Source organism: Pleurodeles waltl, chromosome 3_1 (assembly GCF_031143425.1).
Source record: "Pleurodeles waltl isolate 20211129_DDA chromosome 3_1, aPleWal1.hap1.20221129, whole genome shotgun sequence".
Taxonomy (NCBI): Eukaryota; Metazoa; Chordata; class Amphibia; order Caudata; family Salamandridae; genus Pleurodeles; species Pleurodeles waltl.
The window spans coordinates 527,058,743-527,082,861 of record NC_090440.1 but is presented as its reverse complement, the minus strand read 5'-3'; the positions used below and the strand labels follow the sequence as shown (position 1 = coordinate 527,082,861).

Genomic DNA, 24,119 nt, shown 5'->3' with positions numbered 1-24,119 from the left:
TTTTACATGGTGCAGTGGGAGCGACAAAGACTTACTAAACTAAAGCACAAAGTGGTGATATAAGATAGGTTGGCTGGTGAATGTCCTGCTCCACAGAAACCAATTTGATATTGATTAATTTATTGAACTGCTAGATATATACACATTACCTAAGTGTGTGCCGTAATTTAACTCAGTGAAATCCAATTCAAGAGAAAACAGCACTCTGTGTAATGAAATATTTTTTCAGAGTATGGTGATACAATAAATGTAGGCATCTCATGGAGATAAGACATTCCCAGGAAACACACATCAATGAAGCTATACGTAGTACGGAATCTGTTGAGTGAGACAGAATTAGCCAGCCATTAACACTTTACAACACTCACACTTGCCTTTGACTGACTGAAAAATCTAGGTAATAAATGCCTCATACCATACATCAATGTGTCCCAATTAATCAAAGGGTAATCAAAGAGGGTCTTCACAAGAAAATTAGTTCTAGAGGGATACGTGGTAGAACGAAGGAAAGATTCACACATTCGGGCATTAGATCATTTCTTTCAGTTGCATAGGTACTGCAGACGCAGTTGTATTTTTGATACATTCTTTAAACCAAAGGTGCTCATCTCTTTTCTTACCCTGTTACTATGTGCCTTGCTAGACCTATTTCTCAGGGAAACATTCATATTATTCATGGAAGCACAGGATGAGATAGAAGTTGGGCTTGGACAATGCCTCCAGTTTGCCAAACCAATGAAGACAGTCAGAGAGATCTAAACCAACTTCCTGCCAGATGGAGGTCTCTGCGACACTGCAGGTGTTGGTGGTAACAGGACAGTGTCATATATTGGTCTAAGGTATTAATAAAGCTCTACAAAACAAGAAACAATTGCAACTGAAAGCAAGACAGCTATGGGGTGATGATCTACAGGAACATTTGACATACATGGATTATAGGGATAAAGGCTGAGTGCAAGTAAAGGAGACTGGTAGTAATGCTAGTTTTAAATGAACACACTTCCAATTGTGTACATCACACCTAGATGACTCCCTCCACGCTGCTTAAGATATTGATGCACAGCTTGCCTGAGGAGTGGGGAGGCCACAAATGACTTGGACTTGCAACCCTGTGTCTAAATATTGGCAGAATGTACTGGCAAGATTACAACCAACAGCAGGTATCAATACAGAAGTCACAATTAGACACTGCCTATTAGGTATCATACCTAACGCCAGAAAAAAAAGTAACAATAGAGAGTTGCAACACTGGACCTACTGATGGCGAAATGCCGCATAGCCATAAAATGGCTCTCCCCTAAAAGCCTTATGAAAACATTACTGATTGGGGCCTGCCTAAAGAATTATAAATGTGAGATGTCAGAACGGATGAGGGAGAATCAGAGGATCTGGCTTTTGGGCTGAATTGTCAAATATATTAGCAGGGCCCCCGAATAATGCCCCTCTGCTGATTGATGAATGGGTAGAAGGTAACGTGATAGGTCATAAGGGAGTGATGGTTGGGGACCAGTATGAGAGCGGGAGAGCTGTAAGCGAGAAGAATAATTTGAAATCTTTAGTGGGTGGGAAGTCACAAATGTGTGGACGTGGTCACAGCACATGAATTAAGAAGTGATAATAATAGAATGCTGGCTTAGAATATAGGAGCACTAAGCAAATATTTTCATAATTTAAATGAAAGAAGCATCTTGATTAAATCAATGTGTACAATTCATTGATGTTTTGATATTTTATGTGTGCTGTTTCATTGTTAAACAGTGAAGTAAAATGATAAATAAAGATCTAAAAACAATAATGTTTCATGCTACCGCAGTGCCTCCTCATCGCTCTGTGCTTCACAGATCTCTAATTAGTAGGACCACATGTCCACCAAGAAATTGTTCTGGGGAATGGAGAGTTCATTCATTATGAATAGATCGGACCCTAGGATTAAGCACAGATTTTACTACACTGAGTAAGTAGCTTAGTAACTCTCTCTTATTAAAAGCTCTCTCTGTTCCCCATGTGACAGTTAAATGGCAGCCATTCAGTAAACTTTCCGTTTCTTTGGAGGAGCCACTATGACGGCAGCTCCTTTGAAGGCACAGAGATCTTCACTGGGCCAGCTATGATCTCCAAATTTGGTGGGCTGTAGTCTGGGCAGGAAGGCAGAAGAATTTACCTTTGCCACCCTGAAGGATGACAGTAGGGATGGCTCCTCCACAATGGCAGAAGAACGTCCCCCCACTGGCTAAGACCTGCAGCAAAAAAAATTAATTATATCTGAATATCATTTTATTTTTCTGCTGCTGGCTCAACCAGCAGGTGCAAGGAGGGACAGGGCTGGGCCTCGGAGGGTGGGAGGGGGGATGAGGACTTGTGTGCTTTAAGTGCGCATGTGTGTTTGGATGCCTAAGACGGCCGTCCAAACACACAGGCACACTTAGGTTTCTCCAGCCCAGTGGTGTACACAGCCCACATGGAAAAATTGTACAGGCCTCAGGGTTGTGTGTGAGTGGCAGTCACTGCCACTCAGACCAATCCTGCGCTGCTTACATGCTATGTTAAGCATGTAAGCAGCGCCAGGTTTGGTGGGGGGGGTCTCTTTTGGGACACCAGAACAGGAAAGGAAGACGAACGAGGCGGCAGTAGAGAACAGCAGCGGCAACAAACTGTAAGTTTTTTTTTTTTTTATTTATTCCCCTATCCTCCCGTCTCGTCCCCGTCGCCCCCCCCCCCCCTCCCCCACCCACACCCTGGACATCTGTGGCAGTCACTGCTGGACAGCAGGCCATCCGCCACAGTCTAAATGAGTCCCTTACTTTCTTGGTGTTCGCAGCCTACCCGAAAATACTGACTCAGACCATTCGCTCTAGTGGTTCTATCACCAGAATGCAGGTTCCTTATATTGGTACCTCATGCCCCCCCTTCATAAGAAAGAAAAGAAGAACAACTAAATTTTTCATGTTATGGACAGCATGAGAATTTGGTCAATTGTGGCTGAATAAATTGGAATAAAATGCCTCAAGGATGTTAAGTGCTAATGCCATCTTGAACCCAAAGTGCATTGTGGCAGCAACAGTTACAAACTTGACCCAAGGCAGCTGAGGTGAGTGATATTCATTCATGTGACATACCCTGCCCTGCAGCCTGCTCTAAGGCATACTTCTCCTGTGCAAAGCCAGAAGGTCCTTCTGCTTATCTTTCTGCATTAGAAGGTCAGGCTCCTGGCTCTGCTCCAAGTCCTTCATCTCTTGCAGCACCTGACTTGCTTGCCGGAGGTGCTGCACGGCCTCACTCAGGAGTGCCTCAGCACTGGCCTTTGGCCCATTCCCTTCAGAGTGTTTCCCCATGTCCCCCTGCAGGACTTGCTGTAAAAGCATCTCGGTTTTCTCCCTGCCAGAAGTGAGACGGATTTCCATCTCGTCCAGATGGTCCTTTTTCAAAAGCAAGGCAGGACCTTCTTTTCTAGTTTCCAGACTGTCTTTGGACAGGAGGTCTCCCAATGAGGAACACCTAGCTTTAGGAAAAGGGTGATCTTGCATGGCAGGAGATGATGGACTTTGTGATTCACCTAAAAAGGTAACGGTTATTTCAGGTTTTGTTTTACTGGCATTTGAGATTTCATTTGGCCTGGTGTCGTCCATTTTGTTCTCCTTTTCCTTCTTCACCTTTTCTCCATTAGCTTCCTTAGCCGTCTCGATTAGCAATGTCTCTTCATTCGGAAAACTCTTCTGGTACTTTTCTGGAGAATCATCTTGCTCGTTTGCTCGTTGATACCAAGAATCCTCAGCATCCTGAGCCATAACCTCTAAACTGCTTTGGCTGGAACTCAGTCCTTCCTCTTTCTTTTTCATACTTCCTGTCAAGATCTTGGGAGGTGGTAATGGAGGCTTGAGGACTTTATTTTCATCAACATCGAAGAGGTTTTCCTTGCTGGATTCCAAAGAACTGGAAACCCTCGCACTCTTGTATTCAGGTGCTGGTTCATCCCATTTTATCTTCATTTTATCTGACAGAACCTTTGGAGGAGGAGCTGGAGCCTTGATTGCATGCTTGGAGGGATCCTTGGTAAGATCTTCTTGACTAGTGCGAAGGAGTGTTTCAGCATCTCCTGTATCCTCAAGTGTTTCTTTTGATGCTGTCCGTTCTTTGAGGACCTTGGGTGGAGGACATGGAGCTTCAGATTCCAGGGTGGTTTCGGCAGGAACCTCATCCAAAGGTTCCTCTGCAGAAGACAAATGTTTTGGCTTTAAAGGTGGCACAGGTGGTTTGTAATTCTCCTTGGGAGACAATGGTGTTTCCTTCTCACCCGTATCAGGGATAATGCTTTGGGGGCCGTTATCCATCTCATCCAGATCAAGCCTCATTATACCATCTGAGGATCCATCGGCTACCTAAAAACAGAACAAAGAGACAGGTCATTGCCTCCTGTGTACTTTATGCAATGGTTCTGTAGAGCTGTATAATTTTGTAAACTATCTACTTGTCCAAGGGAACCAATGCTTCAGAAATCTGCTTGTTATTTCAACAAATCGACTTGTCCCTTTTGGTGCCATGCAGTGAAGTAACAAATTCTGACACAGTTCTCATTATCTCAGAGGTCTGTTAATAGCCTGTATGATTATACCCAGTCTCATGTTATATCCAGGATACAGAATCTAGAAAGGCACTGAAATTGTCATCTTTTGTAAATCTACATACATGAGCTAGAAGTAGGTGGGAAGAGGTAGTTCCAGACTGAAATGCCATGTGGGGATTGTGGTAGGGAATACTGAGGACAGAATATGGAATGAGCAGAATATCATGACCAAAATATTGAGGAGGTAAGTGCACAGAGGAACGTATGGCTTTACTATTCTTAACTTCACACCAATATATTCACTTAAAAAAACAAAGGTTACAGGGACATTAAAATAGGTTCACATTTCAAAGGTACAAAACCTTAGAAATTCAGCAATTACAGTCAAAGCTTTTTCGAGCAACTATAACTCTTGCCCCATTGACAAATGTAATTTCTTCTTACAAGATTGACAGACATCAACAGTCTCAATCAGGTAGAAACCAGCCCTTCATTTGTCAAATACACTCATCGACAGCCGGGGGCTCATCCCGGACAAGCTGATGAGTGTATTTCACAAATGAAGGACTGGTTTCTACCTGATTGAGACTGCTAGTGTCTGTCAACCTTGTAAGAAGAAATGGCATTCCCTTATTAAAAGACTGGACCAGTTTGGATTCTCTGTGACTTCTTTCTTGTGAATTACAATACATTGGAATTGCATTGACTGCTGTGGTTTTACCTTGATTTACTAAATCCTCACAACTGTAGGGTTTGTGCTGCAGGGCCTACTTGTCAACTAGACAAAATAAATGTAAAAAACTGTTGTTCTGGACACTAAGCAATATGTCCTAGGTGCAGGCTAGACAAACAGAATACGAAAACCTATTGTCATTGACTCCAAGCAATATGTCCAGGGTGACAGGCAACAGATAGGAAACAAATAGCTCCATAATCCGTTGAAGCCCTGGAGATATTGTTTAACTATTAAGATAACTGCATGATCCACTTGGGGCTTTCATGCTTTTTCGTCTAAATCCTGGTGACTGTAGGTGGTTTCAAAGTTAATAATTCTTGTTGAAATAAATGCCATTATAAGTCTCTTTCTGTCATTGTTTTTAGCCTCTTTTGGATGCTACTACGAATACATAGGTCTTCCTTCTCCAGATGAAGACCCACTTATTCAATATAAAGTGTTAAAATGGCAACTGTATCTGGACTGACCTTCAGGACATTTTGAGACTCCCTAGATTGGTAAAATATCTCAACTGCTATAACTTTCTGTATCAGCAAACTTACTTTCATTTTCACATATTTTCAAATCAGGTTAAATACCATCAATGAGCATTTCAATTGTATTGATTCTTTTCTAGAACTTTTTCCACAATCAATCAATACATAAAACCTTCAGTTATAATATTTGCACTGTTTTAAAGCCCTGTCATACAATTCACCATGTGTATATCTAACATATTGAGAATCCAGACTTCTTGGGTTCTAAACATGCATAATTGGTTGTAAAATTACTTCAAAGGAACAAGCATATCTTTTGAGTTGTATTTATCTAGGTTGCTTTTTTGGAATATTTGACAGCCCTGTTTTTTGTTTACCACATTGTAGGATTCTTGTGGGCCTTACATTAGCAGCACATTAGGAGTTAGATCATCTGTGCTCTTGCCTGCTTAGCAACTAAACGACTGCACTCTTTGGCTCTAAATTTCAGACCCCTTGAAATCACTTGCATCTTCAAGGTCATTCTCATGACATCCTGTAGATGTTATCTTGCAGTTGAGAAGGACTGAATTCTACTAATCAGACACAAAAGTGTTAGAACATGTTTCCCCTGAAGTGCCCAGAATACACCAACTTTCCACACCTCTTGAGAGAAAATTAAACAGCTCTTTTTTTAGATGTATTCATTGATCCTGTTCTATCTGCTCAGTCATCACCAATGGTTGAGACCAGTTGCCATGAGTTTCAAAAGCTGAGACATTGAGGCACAATAACTTAAACTGATTTGGCCTACATAGGACATCGTTTCTAAGAAACTGAACTGGAAATTAAACTTACAAGAACACCCTGACTGGAAACCCAGGACCCTAAACAATGTAGTAAAACAAAGGGAGCTGTTGCCCCCACCCAACTGTACTGTGCATTCCAGTTACCTTTTTGACACTGTTGTTTTTTTCATGTTTTTTAAAATTCTTTCAACAACATGATTAACCCATCGTAATACACGAGCACATGCCCTTTTACAATCAGATGCGTCATGTTTTAAATATTCAAGCATCAGAATCTCTGTATGATATTTACCAAATGTGCTTAACTCTGGGGATGCTGAAGCATGCGTACTGACCTCTTTTAGGTGTACCCTGGTTGGTGGTCTTCGGCGTCCTTGACCCATTTTCACTCTGTCTCGAGTCATATGCTCCAGGGAGCAGCTAGCATCCACCTTCACCTTTATTCAATAAGAAGAAAGCAATTAATTATTATTCCCATCTCAGACCCATTTTCTCTATCTCAAAAAAGGTTGTGATAGAATCTGGACATTTGTGAGTAGACATGGCATGAGGAAAAGAGATGCAATAAGAATACCTTACCAATTCCTGATCAACCACTCTTCGTGGCAACTGGCCGGCTTTTCAGTGGCAGCTGGGGAACTTAGAAAGTGGTGAAGTATAAATACTTGCCCCAAAATATACCAACCAAGTTAGCATGCCTGATTTTCTTCAGAAGTTGACAGAGGGGGTTTTATTAAAAAAATAAAATAAAAAAAACTTTAAATTAACTATAATTTCATGGTGTGCCACCCAAGACCCTACCTTACCAACTATGCTGTGGAGGACATGACAAGCATTGAATTTTTACCATGTTTCCCTAACTATGTGTTATAGCTGGTTTGAAAGGTCTGGCAATGGAATTCAAAAATGAATACAGCATCTTTCTTTACTTCAGCTTTCTTTTTTTCATGTTCTCACGCTCTGCTTCCAAGTAGATTATTAGGGCGTGATTTAGAGCTTGGCAGACAGGGTACTCCATCACAATGGTGAAGGAGTGTCCAGACCACCAAATTCTCAGCCCTATTTTGAGTCAGGCATACCATTAGTTTTATTCCGATGGAGGAAAATGTATTCAGTAGGTATAGACCTTCCTCTGGCGGCCCAAGGAAGTAATATGGGCCAAATGAGGTAAGCCATATAATCATCTGCCCTATTTAGAGTGGGTACCAGATGTTCTTTTGGTTTTTTTTTACTGTCCCTTAACACTAGGCATATCCTGGCAGTAAGGAACAGTAAAAATAAAAAATGATCACCGCACCATGCCAGAAAACTCCCAAGGCGTTGGGGGCCATTGTTTTTTCCTTTTCCAACAACAAACTCTCTCTTTGCATGTTTGTTTTTGAAAAAGAAAAAGCTTTTAAAAGACACATGCCAAACCTTTATATGGCTTTGTATGAAGTACCGTGGTGGCGATTCATACAAACCCATAGAGTTCACTGCAGGACCAGTGGTGAACTCTAAATCTGGCGGGCGGAGTAGAGGCAGGGAGGCGGACATAACGTCCTCAGCTACCCTTACGGCCTTTACTCTGTCAGCCAACTGCTAAATCAGGCCCTTGGTCATTTACTGAGGGAATGAGAATCTTCTTGCAAAAGGAGGGTTGAAAAAGAAAATCTCACAATTATGGGTAACAGATAGAGCTATGCACATGTAACATACCTCTGCAACAGTAATATTGCTCAATTTACAGAGACCTTACAGGATCAGAAAAGAGACAGGTCATAGCTTTCGGTTATGAACAGACCTGAGACAGTAGTAGTGATAATATGAAATGGCTTTAAGAATATACACCATAATACTACACGTATCAAATTAACAGCCTTGGCAGTAATTGCTATCTGGCACCAAAGACCAACGTCAGCAGTAAGCCTTTCAAAGAGAGCATTACTTATAACTAGGATATCTGTTTTAAATACCAGAAATGGAACGATATTGTCCCAAACATTATTTTAGCAGTTTCAGTTTTCTGAAAATACACATATTTTGCTATCAAATAGAGACTTTTCATTTTAGATAAGATCAATTCAGCAAACAAAAGCTTGCAATTTTCATTAAGACTATTTTTACCTTGAAACACGTTTTCATTTTTAGTAAATAAATATTTCTTCCAAAGACGTAGCCTGTTATTTTCACAAAGTGCTGTAATTTAATACTCTTACACATTGACAGATTTCTTTTCACTGTGTTATACCCTTTATAATCACCAAATACCAGGGATGTCACACATGGTAGGGACTTAAACTACTATTATGCAAGGAGAAGGAAGACCTATGTCAAGAATGCTCACAGTATGTTATGTATGGGTCCTCTACTATACCAGGGGTATTTAAAAGTGTTGAAGGAATGGCTACAACAATTGATGAAGCACTACTAAAAGAGTGAGATTGTTATTAATGCTGTCCACAACTTGTCGCTGATGGTCACTTTTATATGCCATTTAGCTCAAATGCAGTCAAGAATGTTCTCAATATAGCAAGTATAAGTCACAATTATAACAATGATAGTTATTAAGAGACTGCCAAAATCTTGTGAGGAGTGCATCAGTGTACCTAGAATCTGTCACTATTATGTGAAACTGCTGCCAAGGATGCCATTTGTAAGCACTGCAAATAAGAGGTGGTACTGTTCCTTTTTTTATATAAACTTTTTATTAGCTTTTCTCCTTCAGTTACATCTAGGCTCCTAAGCCCTTGACGGGCAGAGCAAGCAACAGTAAACATAGCAGCATAGGCAATCAATATCAGTACATAGCATCTCTCAGAAACAGGCAATAATATAGGCAACACTTGCAGAACTGCAGTCTTCCCCCACCCTCCCACTCATTTGATGTCCAGTTGAACCCCTCCTTAGGAGTTAGTCGTCCATGGTATATCAGGAATTGACTCCAGGAGAATACCTTGTGCCTCCGCCCAACCTGTCCATAGTTTCTGATACTTATTGGGGCACACCCTTGCTACATAAATGGGTCTTTCCAATCCCGTGCAGAAATCCATACCTCGAGCCCACCCCTCCACGAGGGAACATATGCATCCTTCCATGCCTTTGCGATATCCCTCTCAGCGAGCACCAGGCCTTTTATGATATCTTGTGTCTTCATGCCTGTTAGTGATGTGTAGAAGGATCAATTCGGGATATCTTGGAATTTCCCAGACTAAAACCTCCTCCAGCTGTTTGGATGCCCCCACCAAGAAACAGGCGAGAGCAGAACAGTACCAGAACACATGTGTCAAATTCCCTTGTGTATCCCCAAAATGCAGACAGGCGCAGTCGGTTAAATAGCCCATGCGATGTACTCGCGACTTGGTATAATAAGTGCGATGAAGCAATTTTAACTGAATGTGCCTGAATTGTGAAGCTACAGCTGTCTCTTTGGGTGCCTCCAATGCCTCCAGTCGGCGTCATCCAGATCTCCTAAATCTGCCTCCCAGGCCCTATACACCATCTCCACAGGATCAGGCATGTTCCAGAGAAGCATTTTATAAGTCAGTGATAGTTTATGCTCTGTCTTGTTTGTCAACAGAAGTTTGGCCTCTAGAGGCGAGAACTCCAATATCTCCAGGAGCAACTGAAGTATGTACCCTAAATTCGAGATCCCCATGAGGTCCCAAGCAGCTAATCCCAGTAGAGTCCAATCTGCGAATCACGGGAGACAGGTCCCCTGCCATAGTGGTGTTTCTAAGGTTAGTCTATTCTTCTAACCTGTAGCCTTTTTTGCCTCCTCCCACGTTTCCAGCACCACCTGAGTCGCCAGGGGCAATTCCCCTCTGAGGAGTACCCTGTATAGCATGTGAGGAAGCCCTAGAATTCCTATAATCGATCTCTTGAGAGGGTAGGGTAGGTCTGTGAACCAGCAAACCAACAATTATTGATGATAAGACGGTGCACCGCCCAATAATACAGTCGGATATCTGGCATGACCATGCCTCCGTCGAACACTAATCAACAAAACTAATCTAAAGAAATGCGGTGGATCCCACTCCCTCAAGGCAATGTACGCATTTGGGCTTTAATTTTCTGGAAAAAGGATTTAGCGATGGGAAACGATGATTCACTAAGAGATACAGGAGGTGTGGTAGTGTCACCATTTTGAATATGGCCAAGTGCCCTAGCAAAGACAGTGGGAAAGCCTTCCAGAACAAAATGTCTCTCTAGCTGCGAAGCCAAGTTCCTCTCAAAGAAATGTTTTAGGCTCCCTGTGACAAACACTCCTAGGTACGTAAATCCTTCAGGTTGGATCGATAGGCCAGTTGCCCATGGCATGTTGGTTGGACACTGGGTTATTGGGTAAATTATGGACTTCCATGGGTTAATACAGAGTCCTGAGTACTCACCAAATATCTCTAGGATTTGCAATGCTCTTGGGCCCAGATACCATAGGTTCACCCAAGTACAGGAGTACATCGTCGGCCCATAGAGATTTTCTGTTGCTCACTGCATCCTCCCTTTGCTAACCCCTATATAGTGGATCCACTCGCACCCAGGTGGCCAAAAGCTCTATCACGACCGCAAACAGCAGGGGAAATAGGGGGCAGTCCTGACGTATGCCCCTATCCACCGAAAACCAATCTGAGGCCTGTCCCCCCATGCGTACCCTAGCTCTGAGATCAGTTTACAAGAGTCTTACAAAGCTGATGAACCGGGGGCCGCAATCCAATCCTCTCGAGAAGGGCAAAACAATAAGCCCAGTCATCTGAGTCAAAGGCCTTCTGAAAATCAATGGATAACAAGGCCCTGTGTTCATCCACCGATGTGCTTAGGGCAACAGCGTTATGCACTTGCCGCAAATTATGTCTTGTAGCCTGCGTCGCCATATACCCAGACTGGTCTGTGGGTACCAGGTGGTCAATGATCTTTCCCAAGCAATTTGCCACCGCATTCGCCCACACCTTTACCTCCATGTTCAATAGCGAGATAGGTCGAAAATCTTCGCAGTGGTGGCCAGCAGTGCCCGGTTTGGGCAGTACTACAATATCTGCCGTCCAGAGATCAATGGGTAGTTTACCCTTTTCCATTTTCCACATTTCCAGCCTGTTGCCATACCAAACGCCAACACTTGGGTGGGAGACCATTCGGTCCGGGCACTTTCCCCAGGGTTTAGTGGGGTTTCCCTGATGCTGCCCTAATTCTTCAACCATAATGTCCACCTCTAAGGAGACTCTGTCTTCTGCTGAAAGACTCGGAATTGGCAGGTCTTGTACGAACTAGAGGTCTGGATGTAGGCACCCCAGATCCACCCAACAAAGGTCCTGATGATACTTGGCGAAAGCCTGAGCCAACGGCCCATGGCCCATGACCTTTGAGCCATCCACCAGCTGCAAATATGGTATAACCACCAGCCCTGTCCTAGGTGTGCACAGGCAGTGCAAGGTTATACTGTCCTTGTCGTCCCATTAGTAGATTCTGCTATGTGTGGCCTTCCAGGCTGCCTGTGCCTCTTGTGTTAGTTCCTGCCTCAACAGAGTCTGCGTGTGTGTTAGATCTCACAGGAGGTCCTCCTGAGCCGAAGATGCAAGGCAGCCCTCTAGATCTAAGATGCGCACCTCTAGGTCCCAAATCTTCTGCCTACTTTTATCTCTCTGGCTTTTCACATAACTGATGAGCTCACCCATCAAACAGGCCTTTTGTGCCTCCCAGACCATGTCCCGCGAGGTCAACGATCCCAGATTTTCAGGAAAGTATTGCCTGCTACGTTGGCGGCGCATGTCTCTGAATTCACCCTGTTGGAGGTACCACCTATCCAGCCTCCATCCCACCGTCACCCCTCCAATATCCCATGTCAAGGTCATCTCTATTGGTGAGTGGTCAGATAGTCCATCTTTAACGATGCCGCTAAGTGACGCGCCTCTATCACCCTATGGCACTCTTCCACGTGCATGAGAAAATAGTCAATTCTAGAGAAGGTTTGGTGCACCCCGGAGTAAAAGGTGTAGCCTCTCTCATTTGGATGTTGTAATCTCCATACATCTGCTAAATTCAGATTGTGTATGAAAGTTGCTAGATGTGTTGACCCATTCCCACTCGAGCAAGGATCGGTCCATATGGAGATTACACACCCCATTCATGTCATCTCCCAATATCCATTTGGCCTCCAGTAATTCCTTACGTAACCCTCCCAGTTGAGCCAGGAAACCCATTGTGAGTGGGGGATGATCGTAGACACTCAAAATCAATATGGGCTCTCCCCGAAGAATCCCAGTCACAGCCACATATCGACCCAGGTAGTCCGTCCATATGTGTTTAACGGCCAATGGGGTAGGCTTTCTTATTAATAGGGCCACTCCCCTAGAGCCTCTGAGAAATCCTGCATGATAAGCCTGTGAGTATCCTTTGTGGACCAAGAAAGGGCACTTATTACCCAGTAGGAGTATTTCTTGAAGAAGCACAATTCCTGCCTCAGTTGCTCTGTGAGGTTCTAGAATCCGTTGCATGTTTGATTTTATCTAAATTTCCATTCACATTCCAGGACAATATTTTGATTGTGCATACCATGGAGGGGGCTGGGTTATTGATCCCCATCATGGTGGTGTCCGTTATGAACAAGTGTGTCTGGGACCTGTGCACGCACTCCTTTGATGAAGACTACATTGTCATGCTGCCTTGGCCTCAGAAACTTACAAGAATTTAACAAGGAACTCACCCTTCTTCTGTCCCCACCCCTCCGTCCCAATTCCCACCCCATACTTCCCAAACTAGAAGTACCTGTTGTGTTGTGTCCAGGGACCTAGCCAACCAGGCTAAACTGTGACCTGTAGCACTCCCTGCACCAAATCCCCCCTCTCTAACATGAATGAGCACCCCAACAAGAATTTTGAACATTTACCTGTAGCTCCCTACCTAACCCCCCCCCCCATAATTCGTTTTACATGCATACTAAATCACAGGTTCACCATTCACGAAATAATCAGTCTTTCTGATGTGCAATCGACAGCGACTTCTGCGTTAGATCCACATCATCGGTGGATGTCTCCGACCTCGCCGGGGAAGTTGCCATGTGTTTCGTTTCCCTAACCGCCCCATGTTCTCGGGAGCGAGTACGGCACCCTCTTCTCCGAATACGCTGACACAGCGCTGTATGCCATTCCTGTCCTGTCGCCTTAATACCTTCATCTTGCATAATGAACTAGGAGTTCAGTGTCAGGGGTGTTCATTCCTCAATCCCACTCAAGACTGCCTCTTATGTGTCAAAGAATAAGGATTTTTCCAGATAGATTACTTTTAAGCGAGCTGGGAATAAGAGCATGCATTTGACCCCCATCGCTCTCAACTTAGATTTGGCTTCCAAAAATAATCAGCGTTGCTGTTTCAGTTTTAAGATATAGGGCCTCATTACAACCTCGGCGGTCTTTCAAAAAGACCGCCGAGGCTGCGGGAGCCAGAATACCGCCATTGCCGGCGGTATTCCTGGCTCCCTATTATGACTTTTCCGCTGGCCCAGCGGAAAAGTCACATCAACATTGCTGCCGGCTCGTAATAGAGCCGGCGGCAATGCTGATGTGCAGCGGGTGCAGTAGCACCCGTCGCGCATTTCACTGCCCGAATTTGCGCGACGGGGCTAGGCCTGGGGGCCCCTGCACTGCCCATGCCAAGTGCATGGGCAGTGCAGGGGCCCCCAGGGGCACCCCAAGTTCCCTTACCGCCAGCCTTTCCATGGCGGTGTTTACTGCCACAGACAGGCTGGCGGTCGGGGACTCATAATCCCCAGGGCAGCGGTGCTTGCACCGCTGCCCTGGGGATTATGACCGCCAGGCAGAAGCCTGGCGGTATGTTGGAGGGGCCGGCGGTATGGCCGTGGCTATTGCTCCACGGTCATAATAGCTGGCGGAACACCGCCAGCCTGTAGGCGGTGTTACCGCCAGCTTACTGCCGGCCACCAGGGTCGTAATGACCCCCATAGTCTGAGAAAAGCATTACTGTGGCAGATTGATACGTCAGGGGCTCCGCTCGTCTCACTGCCTTGAGGACTGCATCTCTGCCTGCGCAGTTAGGTAGCTGCACTATGAACGGCTGCGGCGTGGCCCCCACCAGGGGTCGAGTTGCTAATGTCCTGTGACATCCCACATGAATTTAGTAGGAGTATTGCCTTCCACACCTATGGGGATTCCCACCACACTGAGGTTATTCCATCTGGATCTGCCCTCCATGTCCACTGCCTTGGCCTCAAGTTGAGGTACCAAATGTTGTTATTTTGTCAGGCGTTCCTCTTGGGATTTCTCTACATCTTCCATTTCTGAGAGGCACCCCGCCACCTCTGCAACTCTATGCGTGGTGTTGCGGAGATCTTGTCTGATGAGGGCCAGATCTACCTTGAGTTCCCCCATTTTGCCCTCCATGGTTACTCTCAAGTCGTTAATTGCCTGCAGGATAACGGCTGTCTGGTCAATGCTACTGGGCTTAGGGGACCCACCAATCGCTCCTGCTTTGCTGCTGGGTGTGCTCTGCTTAGCATATTTATCGATTTTTTGTTGTTGTGCTGGTGTACCCACTGTTTTAGGACACACCATTGTGGCAACAAATGTGGCACCAGTTCTCTCCGTCCATCGGGCCTCTCTGTGCTGCAAGGGGGTCCCCGTCTGTCCTCAAGCGCAACTCTCCGCGGCATCACTAGCCCAACCGATATCCCTGGGTCTAGTTGCACATCAATGCTCAGCATCTAGTAAACAGCAAATGGGGATCCCGTCTGGCTTCCTACCCTTCCATGCGGTGTGATGGAGGTCCAGTCTCCACAAAAGGGGGTCACTCACCCGTTGTTCTGTACCCTACTCTCCCCACTAGCGCTGCACAGATAGGTAAAAGAGATCATTAAAGAGAGGCTCGATGTTAGACCCTAAGTGTCTGCCCCACCTTCGCCGGGTGGTCCCAGGGCACTCCTGCTGTGTCGGGCCCTCCTGTCATTGAAGCTTCCCGGGTCCTGCGGCCCCACAAATCGTCCACAGACAGATAGGCAGCAGCACATCGACTCACTTAGAATTTGGGCCCTTCCGCTCCAGGCTCATTTTCAGGCCCCTCCAGTGCGGCCCGCCAGGCCCCAATTGTCCTTCCTCTCGTCACTCCTCGCCGAGCCCTTCAGGATGCTCCCCTCGCTTCCATCTGTCAGGGGCATCCCGGCCCTTGACGTTCCAGGCTCCAGGCTCTCTTCTTCACTGCCGAGGCAGGCCACGTATGCGGCACCCAGCGCTCACCACCGCACCCCTCAAGTCACCGGTAGGACAGTGCCCCCATCTGGTCCAATCTTGGGCGGGCCTCCAGGCCGTCCACCCGGTCCATCATCAAGGCCTGTCTACTCTGAGCCCGAGCGCCTGTGGCCGCTCACGGCCCTCCACCTCACCTCGGTGCGCCTCGGGCCCTCCGCCCGGTGGTTCAAAGGGGGGGGGGGGTGCCGCGGCCCAGATCTTCTGCCAGCACTACTCACCATGTCTCGCCACTCTTGTCTGCCGTCCTTTACCCTCGGCGCCCCAAGCATTATGAACACCGCCACAGAAATTGGGTCCGCGGTTCTCTGTCCGCCACGGCCCCATCCGCTCCCGCGGCCTCCTCGGCAGCCGCGGGTCACCAACGAACACCACGGTGTGGTAGACTCCGCTCCCAGCCGGCCGCAAACCATGTTTGACTATTCCCGTTGTTCCGCGAGCTCTGCCGAATGTCAGGGATTAGATTTCGCCACCTGTAGGGGGATAATTAAACGGATAATGGGGGATACATTTAGACAGAGCACGGAGCTGCGGTACACTGCGGCCATCTTAATCGGCGTCCAGCCACACCCATCCGAGGTGGTATTATTCCTTAATTTATGGTATTCAATTTAACAACACCAAAAAGATGGAATGTTAAGTCTGCCTTACCAGGATTCAAATTTATGATATGCGGACCTCTGTATATTTCAGAGATGAGTGCACATATTATTGAGTTGACTTGTTGGCTATCACAATTACAAATAGGCCACTATAACGCTTAATTGATGCATTATGCATGGCCACAATATGCGGGGGTCAAGGTCAGTCGATCAGTCCCCCACAACCAAGAAACTATTTTCCTCATCACACACAAACTGAATGTGCCCTGTCTCCAGTCCATGCCCTACCATTTGAAGTTCGTGCAAGTGCTGAAAAGAGTGATGAAAATCGCTACACTGCACATCTTGTGGGTAGCCCCCTGACCTTCACAGAAGAGTGTGGTGTGACAGACTGAATAGAGAAGAAATAAAAGACATACTCTTTTTGATTTAAAATTTGAGTGACTTTTTTTGGAATGCTTGGCCAACATTTCACAAGCATTATTTAAAGCGATCACCCCATGAAGGGGACTGTAGCATTTTACATTCTTTGTAATGCCTTGGAATGAAGAAATCATTTGAAGGGTTACAACTGCAAAACAGACACGTTTAGTAAACAATCATTATTTCTTAGTGACGGCCCTCAAAGTATACCTTGAGACCAGTGCATCTGAAGGGAACGTTCCAGTAGGATCATCACTTTAACGCCCAAAAAGAGGACCTTTCTGAAAGCATTGTCAGGTTGAGAGCTTTGAGAGAGGCAGAGACACTTGTGCTGAGTTGAGTTAAGTAAGAAATTATTACCACACAGTCGCCGAAAATCATATTAGCACTACGAGAAACAGGTGTATTTTAACTGCCTTTTTCAAGCAAGATGATTAGCAATCTTGGAGCTACGATACGAAAGCATGACTAGGGAGGAGCAAAGTTTGAGATATGAAACCTACAAACTTTATATCGGCTCCTGATCACATAAAGAGGTACATTCAAATGCACATGAGGCACTCACAGTCCCCATTCAGAGGGCCTGAGTTCCTCTAGTTCCAGCTCCCCAAACATAAACATTCTCGATTTTGAGCTCCAACAGTGCTCATCTCGTGGAAACAGCATTGAAGGAGCAAAGGAAGGAAGGCTGCTGCTTCCCTGTCCTCGCCCTGCAATTGTTGAACTCTCAGCCCCTGACAACCTACTCTTCAGAGAGACTGGTTGTTTGAAAGCACATACAAAAACCTCTTCACCATTCACTTACTTAAATCAAACACATGACCCACAGAAAATAAGTCAACAAATCGCCTCACTCCCTACTAAATCACCTCTTGCCAATCCCTCGTTTTCCACATTGTTCTTTTCGTTCTCTTCCTAAACCAGACTCAAGTGGCCAGCCCAAGCAACTACAGAAAGATACACATCTGCACCCAAACCAAGACACACACGTGCTCTCGCGCACACACACACACACACACACACACAGGAAACCTGACATACATATTCCACTGTTAATCCGCATACTTAAAAACATTACACCTGCAACCCACAATCAGGAATACATTCCAACAATTAACATGATCCTCACACCCTCCATTTTTTACCACGCCCTCGTTTGCACTTCATAAGGCCATATATCCCCTTTCTAACTCAAAACCAACATCCATAATTGCAATACACACTGATCTGACATGTCTTTCACCACTGTTACATAACTTGCTTTCCTTTTCCCTCAACCTTCGCAGACAATCACACCCCTCCAGCTACCTACTCACTTTATTTGCAACACCAAACACGATCACAATGCACCACACGACAAAGCAATCTACAAAATACCAACACACTACATATCTCATCAAAAGGACCCCATACATCTCCGGCACTTCCCCGTACATCCCAATCCTAGAAGTTTAAAGCTCCCCTATTTACATACTTGCTAGTATCTCAGTCCCATTTCCCACATTTCTCACTACACAACTAACCATAACACCAAACTGCACCCGATAAAACATCTTGCCTTGCTCTTAAAAAAAAAACTTATCAATGACACTATTGCACCTACCCCTCCCAATATGGAACCCTCCAAGCAGTTTAGGTGAGGTACAATCTGAAACTAGACTAGACTCCTTCAACCACCGTCTACACTGGCCTTGGCTAGAATACTGGACAGTCCACTACCCTTACATCAGACTGTTAACCACCCAACAAATCATCCCTCGAAACTGTAGAACTCCCAGCACAAAGATATATAGGCTCTCATTACAACCCTGGCGGTCAAAGACCACCAGGGTTGTTTTGGCGATTGTACCGCCAACAGGCTGGCGGTACAATTTGCCATATTAGGACCGCAGCGATAGCGCCGCGGTCGCACCGCAGGGACCAGCGGTTTCCCGCCATCGTTGTCCCAGCGGTTATAATCCACCAGGGCAGCGCTGCCCTGGGGATTCTGACTCCCCTACCTGCCAGCCTGTCCATGGCGGTAGAGACCGCCATGGAAAGGCTGGCGGAAAGGGGAGTCGCGGGCCCCTGGGGTCCCCTGCACTGCCCCATGCAGGGGCCCCAAGGCACAGCCCCACCATGCTTTTCACTGTCTGCACAGCAGTGAAATGCGCGACGGGTGCAGCTGCACCCGTCGCACGACCACAACACTACCGGCTCCATTAGGAGCCGGCTCCAATGTTACAGCAGACATCCCGCTGGGCCGGTGGGTGGAAACTCTGTTTCCGCCCACCGGCCCAGCGGGGCTGTTGTAATGCGGCTGGCGGGATTGCGGCCGCATAGGCAGTGGGCGGAAGGTTGTAATGAGGGCCATAGTTCCCAAACACTAAACATATTGAGGCAGGACTTTGGGAGTCTTGTGAAGAGAATCTGGCACTCTGATGACCCATAAAAAAGGAAAACTCGGGAACCAGTGACAAGGAATAGCACGCAACAACACATGAATAATACTAAACAATCTGGACATAAAAGGATAGCCTAGAATTGGCGTAATGGCCACAAGTCAAGAAGACTAGATGCTAATCCTTTAACATGCTACTTCCCTTCCAGACTAGATAGAGCAGCAGAGCCACCACGGTAGTGCTACCCACGATAGCTGCACACAGCTACTAGAAGAATGCAACACTCATGGTCAAAAGAGGTCCATATGGAGCAAACTTGTGGCAGGTGAACACTGAATAACCATGATGAGACGACTCACAACACAGTCACACGGGTTAGGTTGAAAGGTGACAAGGCCCCCATTCGGTGGAATCAGGAATAATCTTTCCCAGTAGGAAACCTTTGCTGGATGAACCGCAAATGCACACCAGTCTGTATAAACACCGAAAGGCCAATACATTTGTAAACGCTGCAATATATAAATACCCAATAACATAAAATAATATTGCAGTGTTTTTCCCCTAGACATGCAGAGCTGACCTGTTTCTTAAGGTTGCGTCTTACTTTTACACAAATTGCCCTCTCTGTATTTCAAAGCCAAATCTACAGAGATAATTGTAAATTGACACAAATATGCAGATAAAACAAATAATCCCATCTATTCTCACCTCATCAAAGACTTTATTTTTTCCTTTATTGAGGCCTTCATTAAAGGCTTTAATCCAGGATTCCTTTTCTTCGAGATTTTTTGCTTGAAATTTGACGTCATGCACCTGCATTGGAAACAGCAACAGTGAGAATGGTCTCATGCCCTATACGTGGAACAGAGATGCATTAAGTGAACGAGACGGGGGACAGGTGGTGGATGGCATTTATTTTATCTAGACAATAGCTTTCGCTCCTCTAACCCAGGCTAAAGCGCCCCACTCTGCCGCACCTCAGTTGCAATTCTTCCAACAGAAAATGGCCATGTTATATCATCTTCCAGATTTCCGGGGTATTGAGGGAGTGAGAACAACCATCCAAGATTGGTTACACTATAGCCGTGTCCCCCAAAGTAAACAGTGGTGGTCTTCCTGCTTCTGTGACCTTCATTAAGACACTGTGCTAGTGTGTAATAGATTCAAAGTTGCTGTTTGTTAGTCCTCTTAACACTATGCGTTACTATTGCCCATCTCGGTGGTATTTAGTTTGGTGACCTCGGAAGGATGAGGATCTAGTTGAACCCCACAGAATCCATTGATCTGTCTTATCGACATTTAGCCTGTGTGCATTCATCTCTGATGTTATATATTAACAAGACTGCATCTCTGACTGTGTTCTGGACAGCAGTTTCCACTCCAAGGAAATAACGCGGACCTGCTCTGTGAAGTCACCGCACTTCGGACACAACAGTTCCTATTAGAGGAGGACCAAAGCTAGTTTGCATATGGGTGGCTCCTGTGGCACAGTGGGCAAAAAGAGTTGGCCTGTAATGACACGCAAACTACTTACAATTACCTAAGGTTGATTCAAGCATTCCAACCTTGACTTTTTGTTCTGTCTAACAGTACAGGGCAGGGCTATGTTTAAGCTCAGGGATGCTGTAAGTACAGGACTAGCTGCAGCATCTAGAAGGGCTCACCCTCTTAGGATTCTGGTTGTAAAGGGGATGCAGCAGGGAGGATCTGACAGCCGACAAGACTCAGTGGGTTAGGAAAGGGCCGGGATCCCCGAAAGGCATATTACCTCATTTAAGGCCAAAGTCGGAATATCTTGCTGCACCCTGCTTCTTATAATTATGTGCTATGTTACCTAAGATCACACTGGAAAGTTAATGTATTAAGGTGCATCTTCAGCAGAGTAAACTCTCAATCCACATTGTAGACAGCTGTGATGCTTCTATATAACCCAACAGGTCTCTGACATTAACAGTAGGCGTTGAGTCGATATTACATGATTGCTCATTGCATGTTGGCTGTTAACATTTTTCTTGTGGTTTTCCCTAACAAATCCTCCCATGTCCCCTAGACCTCAGGTATGCAGGCCTTAAAGGAGCTGGGAGCAGAAGTGGCCACTTAGTTTGTATTTCAGGAATCACCAAAACGACAAAGTGTGCTTCTCTCTCATTGCCCATGAGTATTACCTTATTTGGTCTTTGCCCCATTTCAATACACTGCGATGGTATATGTGCCGTATCCAACAAAACCAGTTAGGCACAGAGCTCCATTTTGCCTAATAATCATGTATGTTAATTGGATTTCCGACAATTAATGTTAATATAATATAGAAATGTCATACCTTTTTACCAGGGGATCGAATTAAGATAAACCGGTTCTTTTTTTTCAAGAGCGCATGTAAATCTTGACATCGGTCGTAATTCTCCAGGTCAACTGTCTCGAGGCAGTTCTGCTCATCCTGAGAAAAGAAATATATACTTACTAGACAGCATCTTTAAGATGATAACTAGCCATGGCAGCAGGCTCTATCACCAGACCAAAGGACACACGTATATGATTTGCTTTAGTGCAGATATTACTTACTTTTGCCAGAATAGATCCTAGCTGCGGCCATTCCTTCTATCCATCAAGCCATGAGTTACAGTGAACATCTTTTCTTGGAGTTATTTATTGATTAAATGTATAAGGTGCTCAAACTCAAAGACATGCGCTCATCAGACTGGTGGTTTTTCACAGAAGCAAACGTGAGGATTTCCGCAAGGGCTGTTTTTTCTAAAAGGCTGGTTTGGCTACAACAGTCACTCACATAGCGGCCTCTTTTGGTGAACAAGTAACATCATTAAGGTGTGCAATCTTAGGAGAGGAACTAATGCCACATGCATTATCGAGGGTCAATTGTCTTCTGACTGCCATATTGTTTTTATCTGCCCTTCGGAAAGCCCACAGCCATCTAATAATGGGACTCTCACTCAGCAAGAAGCCTCCTCTATTATGCATCAGGCAGGACAATGTCAGAATAATGTGATAGTTCAAGTTTCCTAAGCATCCCTCCCCCTCGCATCATACGTTCATTACAGCTAATCAGAAGAAAGGCGGATACAGTGCAACCCATCAAACAGACATATCAGTAAGTCCCACCTCATCCAAGGAGGTACCGGCTACATAAAAAAATCTCTGCAATCAGAAGCTTTTTAACATGAAGAATAACATCCATAAGGTTGAAATAAATGATGGATGTGTGGGAGGTCACAACGGTAGGATCAGTGCATCAGTGCAAATGGCTACATATACGACTTGCATCATCTACCGTCCTAACATTTCAGTTGATTTGTAAATACAACTAAGTTCGACTAAACCTCTTCCTGGTATTTCTAACCCCATCCTTTAGTCATTCTGCGCAAGGACAGCTTATATATATTTACCCCAAGTGCTATCAGTTTGCCAAGTGGCCTTTTATACTATGATTCATGTCTACCATTGTATCAGACCAACTCCATTTCTCTGTTACTAAAAGCCCTGCATTGACGTAGGCAATTGGGAACACCTCTTTCAGTTTAAGCCTACGTTTCACTTTAAAGATAACTATAACGTTTCTAGTGTGCCTTCTGTAGGGATTCTCTGATTTCAACCCCCATCTAATTTCCCAGCCAGGAGTTGTTGTTAAACATTTGTTTGCCACTGCATTTCTCACAGGGCTGGAGAGGGCTTTTCATTTGATCAAGAGGGTGGCAAACATGTTTTGGCTGTATTTGATATTATGGATCATGCAATCCATGCCAAGATGCCACAGAACACTTTAACCTGTTTTAGACACTCTTGCAGAAGGATAGTTAGTGTTTACATTAAATTATTTAAATAGCAAAACAAAAAGGAGGCACAAACCAAAGACTGCTTTTGTAAACTATACATTATGGTGACTAAAGTTATACTTAAGAGTCCAATACTGGCACTGGTGTAGCCTCCAGATGCCAAAGTTATCTAGTCTTAATTCCACCTTAAGCCTTTTCCTTCTGCCACCCTAAACTCCTTCTGTATCTTACTTTTACAGGTTATTTTTCATCCATACTCTCTCTTTTTTCATTGTTTCCTACTTTCGAATATGCATGCTTTCTCTCTTTTTTTATTTTCTTTCTCTAGCTCTTGATCAAAATCTGATGATGAAAAGTAAGTAATGGTCTGACGGGCAACAACCAGCAAAACGAGAGCACTGAGAACATTTGATTTTAGATCTTTACATGATTTGTATCAAGAGGCAGACTTTGGTAATCAAATGTGTGTGAATCAGGCAACTACAATGTGAAATTTGGTATTAAATGTCCCCACCACAATGTGGAAGGCATCTAGGGCCAGATGTAGCAAAGGGTTTTACCCATTCTGTGTCTATGGGAAAATGTGTTCGTACATATGGCCCTTAATTCGGTATGTCCGTGTTCCTTAATGACCTATGCCTTATTTAAAGTTTGAAAACAAACATATTCAAGAAATTAAACAGAAACCTTTTGGCGAACATCAGGCACTCACAATTTACAACTAGTATATCACAATGCGTATGGGTGAGCGGTGTTGAATTAGAATCGTAGTAATAACTACATCAAATGGCACAGCTGTAGTGGATTGCGATTCTAATAAACTTAATCAAATCTTTGAAATGAAATCAATCAAACAGAATGTATGAAATAAGGTACAATCATAGCATAGCAGGCACAAGATCTGCTATGAAAACATTCCTGAAGGAGCACCTAAACATTGATATTTGCATCCACACCAAAGGGACCACAACAAAACGAATGTGTTGGTAAACCTGAATTAATTCTACGGTCTCTTGTTAATTTGGTACATGTTATTGATAAGGTCAAAAGGCGTACTGCTGAAAAGAAGCTGAATTATTTTTATACACAGCAATTGTCCCCCTGTTCTCTTTTACTTATTTTCCCCCATCAAATGGC

At 44.8% G+C, this 24,119-nt stretch overlaps 1 protein-coding gene across 2 annotated transcripts in view; it reads right to left on the bottom strand.

Annotated features, from left to right (window-relative positions):
* Nucleotides 1-2,454: 2,454 nt before the first annotated feature.
* PLEKHO2 (pleckstrin homology domain containing O2) overlaps nucleotides 2,455-24,119 on the bottom strand; it is a 107,070-nt gene continuing 85,405 nt past the window's right edge. Inside the window, exons 3-6 of one of the 2 annotated variants that reach the window (XM_069222810.1) lie at nucleotides 21,515-21,631; nucleotides 19,903-20,007; nucleotides 6,897-6,998; nucleotides 2,455-4,376 (exon numbers count right to left, since the gene is read on the bottom strand). In XM_069222810.1, the coding sequence (XP_069078911.1) occupies nucleotides 3,135-4,376; nucleotides 6,897-6,998; nucleotides 19,903-20,007; nucleotides 21,515-21,631 (1,566 nt within the window). In that variant the 3' untranslated portion in view covers nucleotides 2,455-3,134. The remainder of the gene's footprint in view (nucleotides 4,377-6,896; nucleotides 6,999-19,902; nucleotides 20,008-21,514; nucleotides 21,632-24,119) is intronic. The other variant, XM_069222811.1, reaches the window with a different exon arrangement.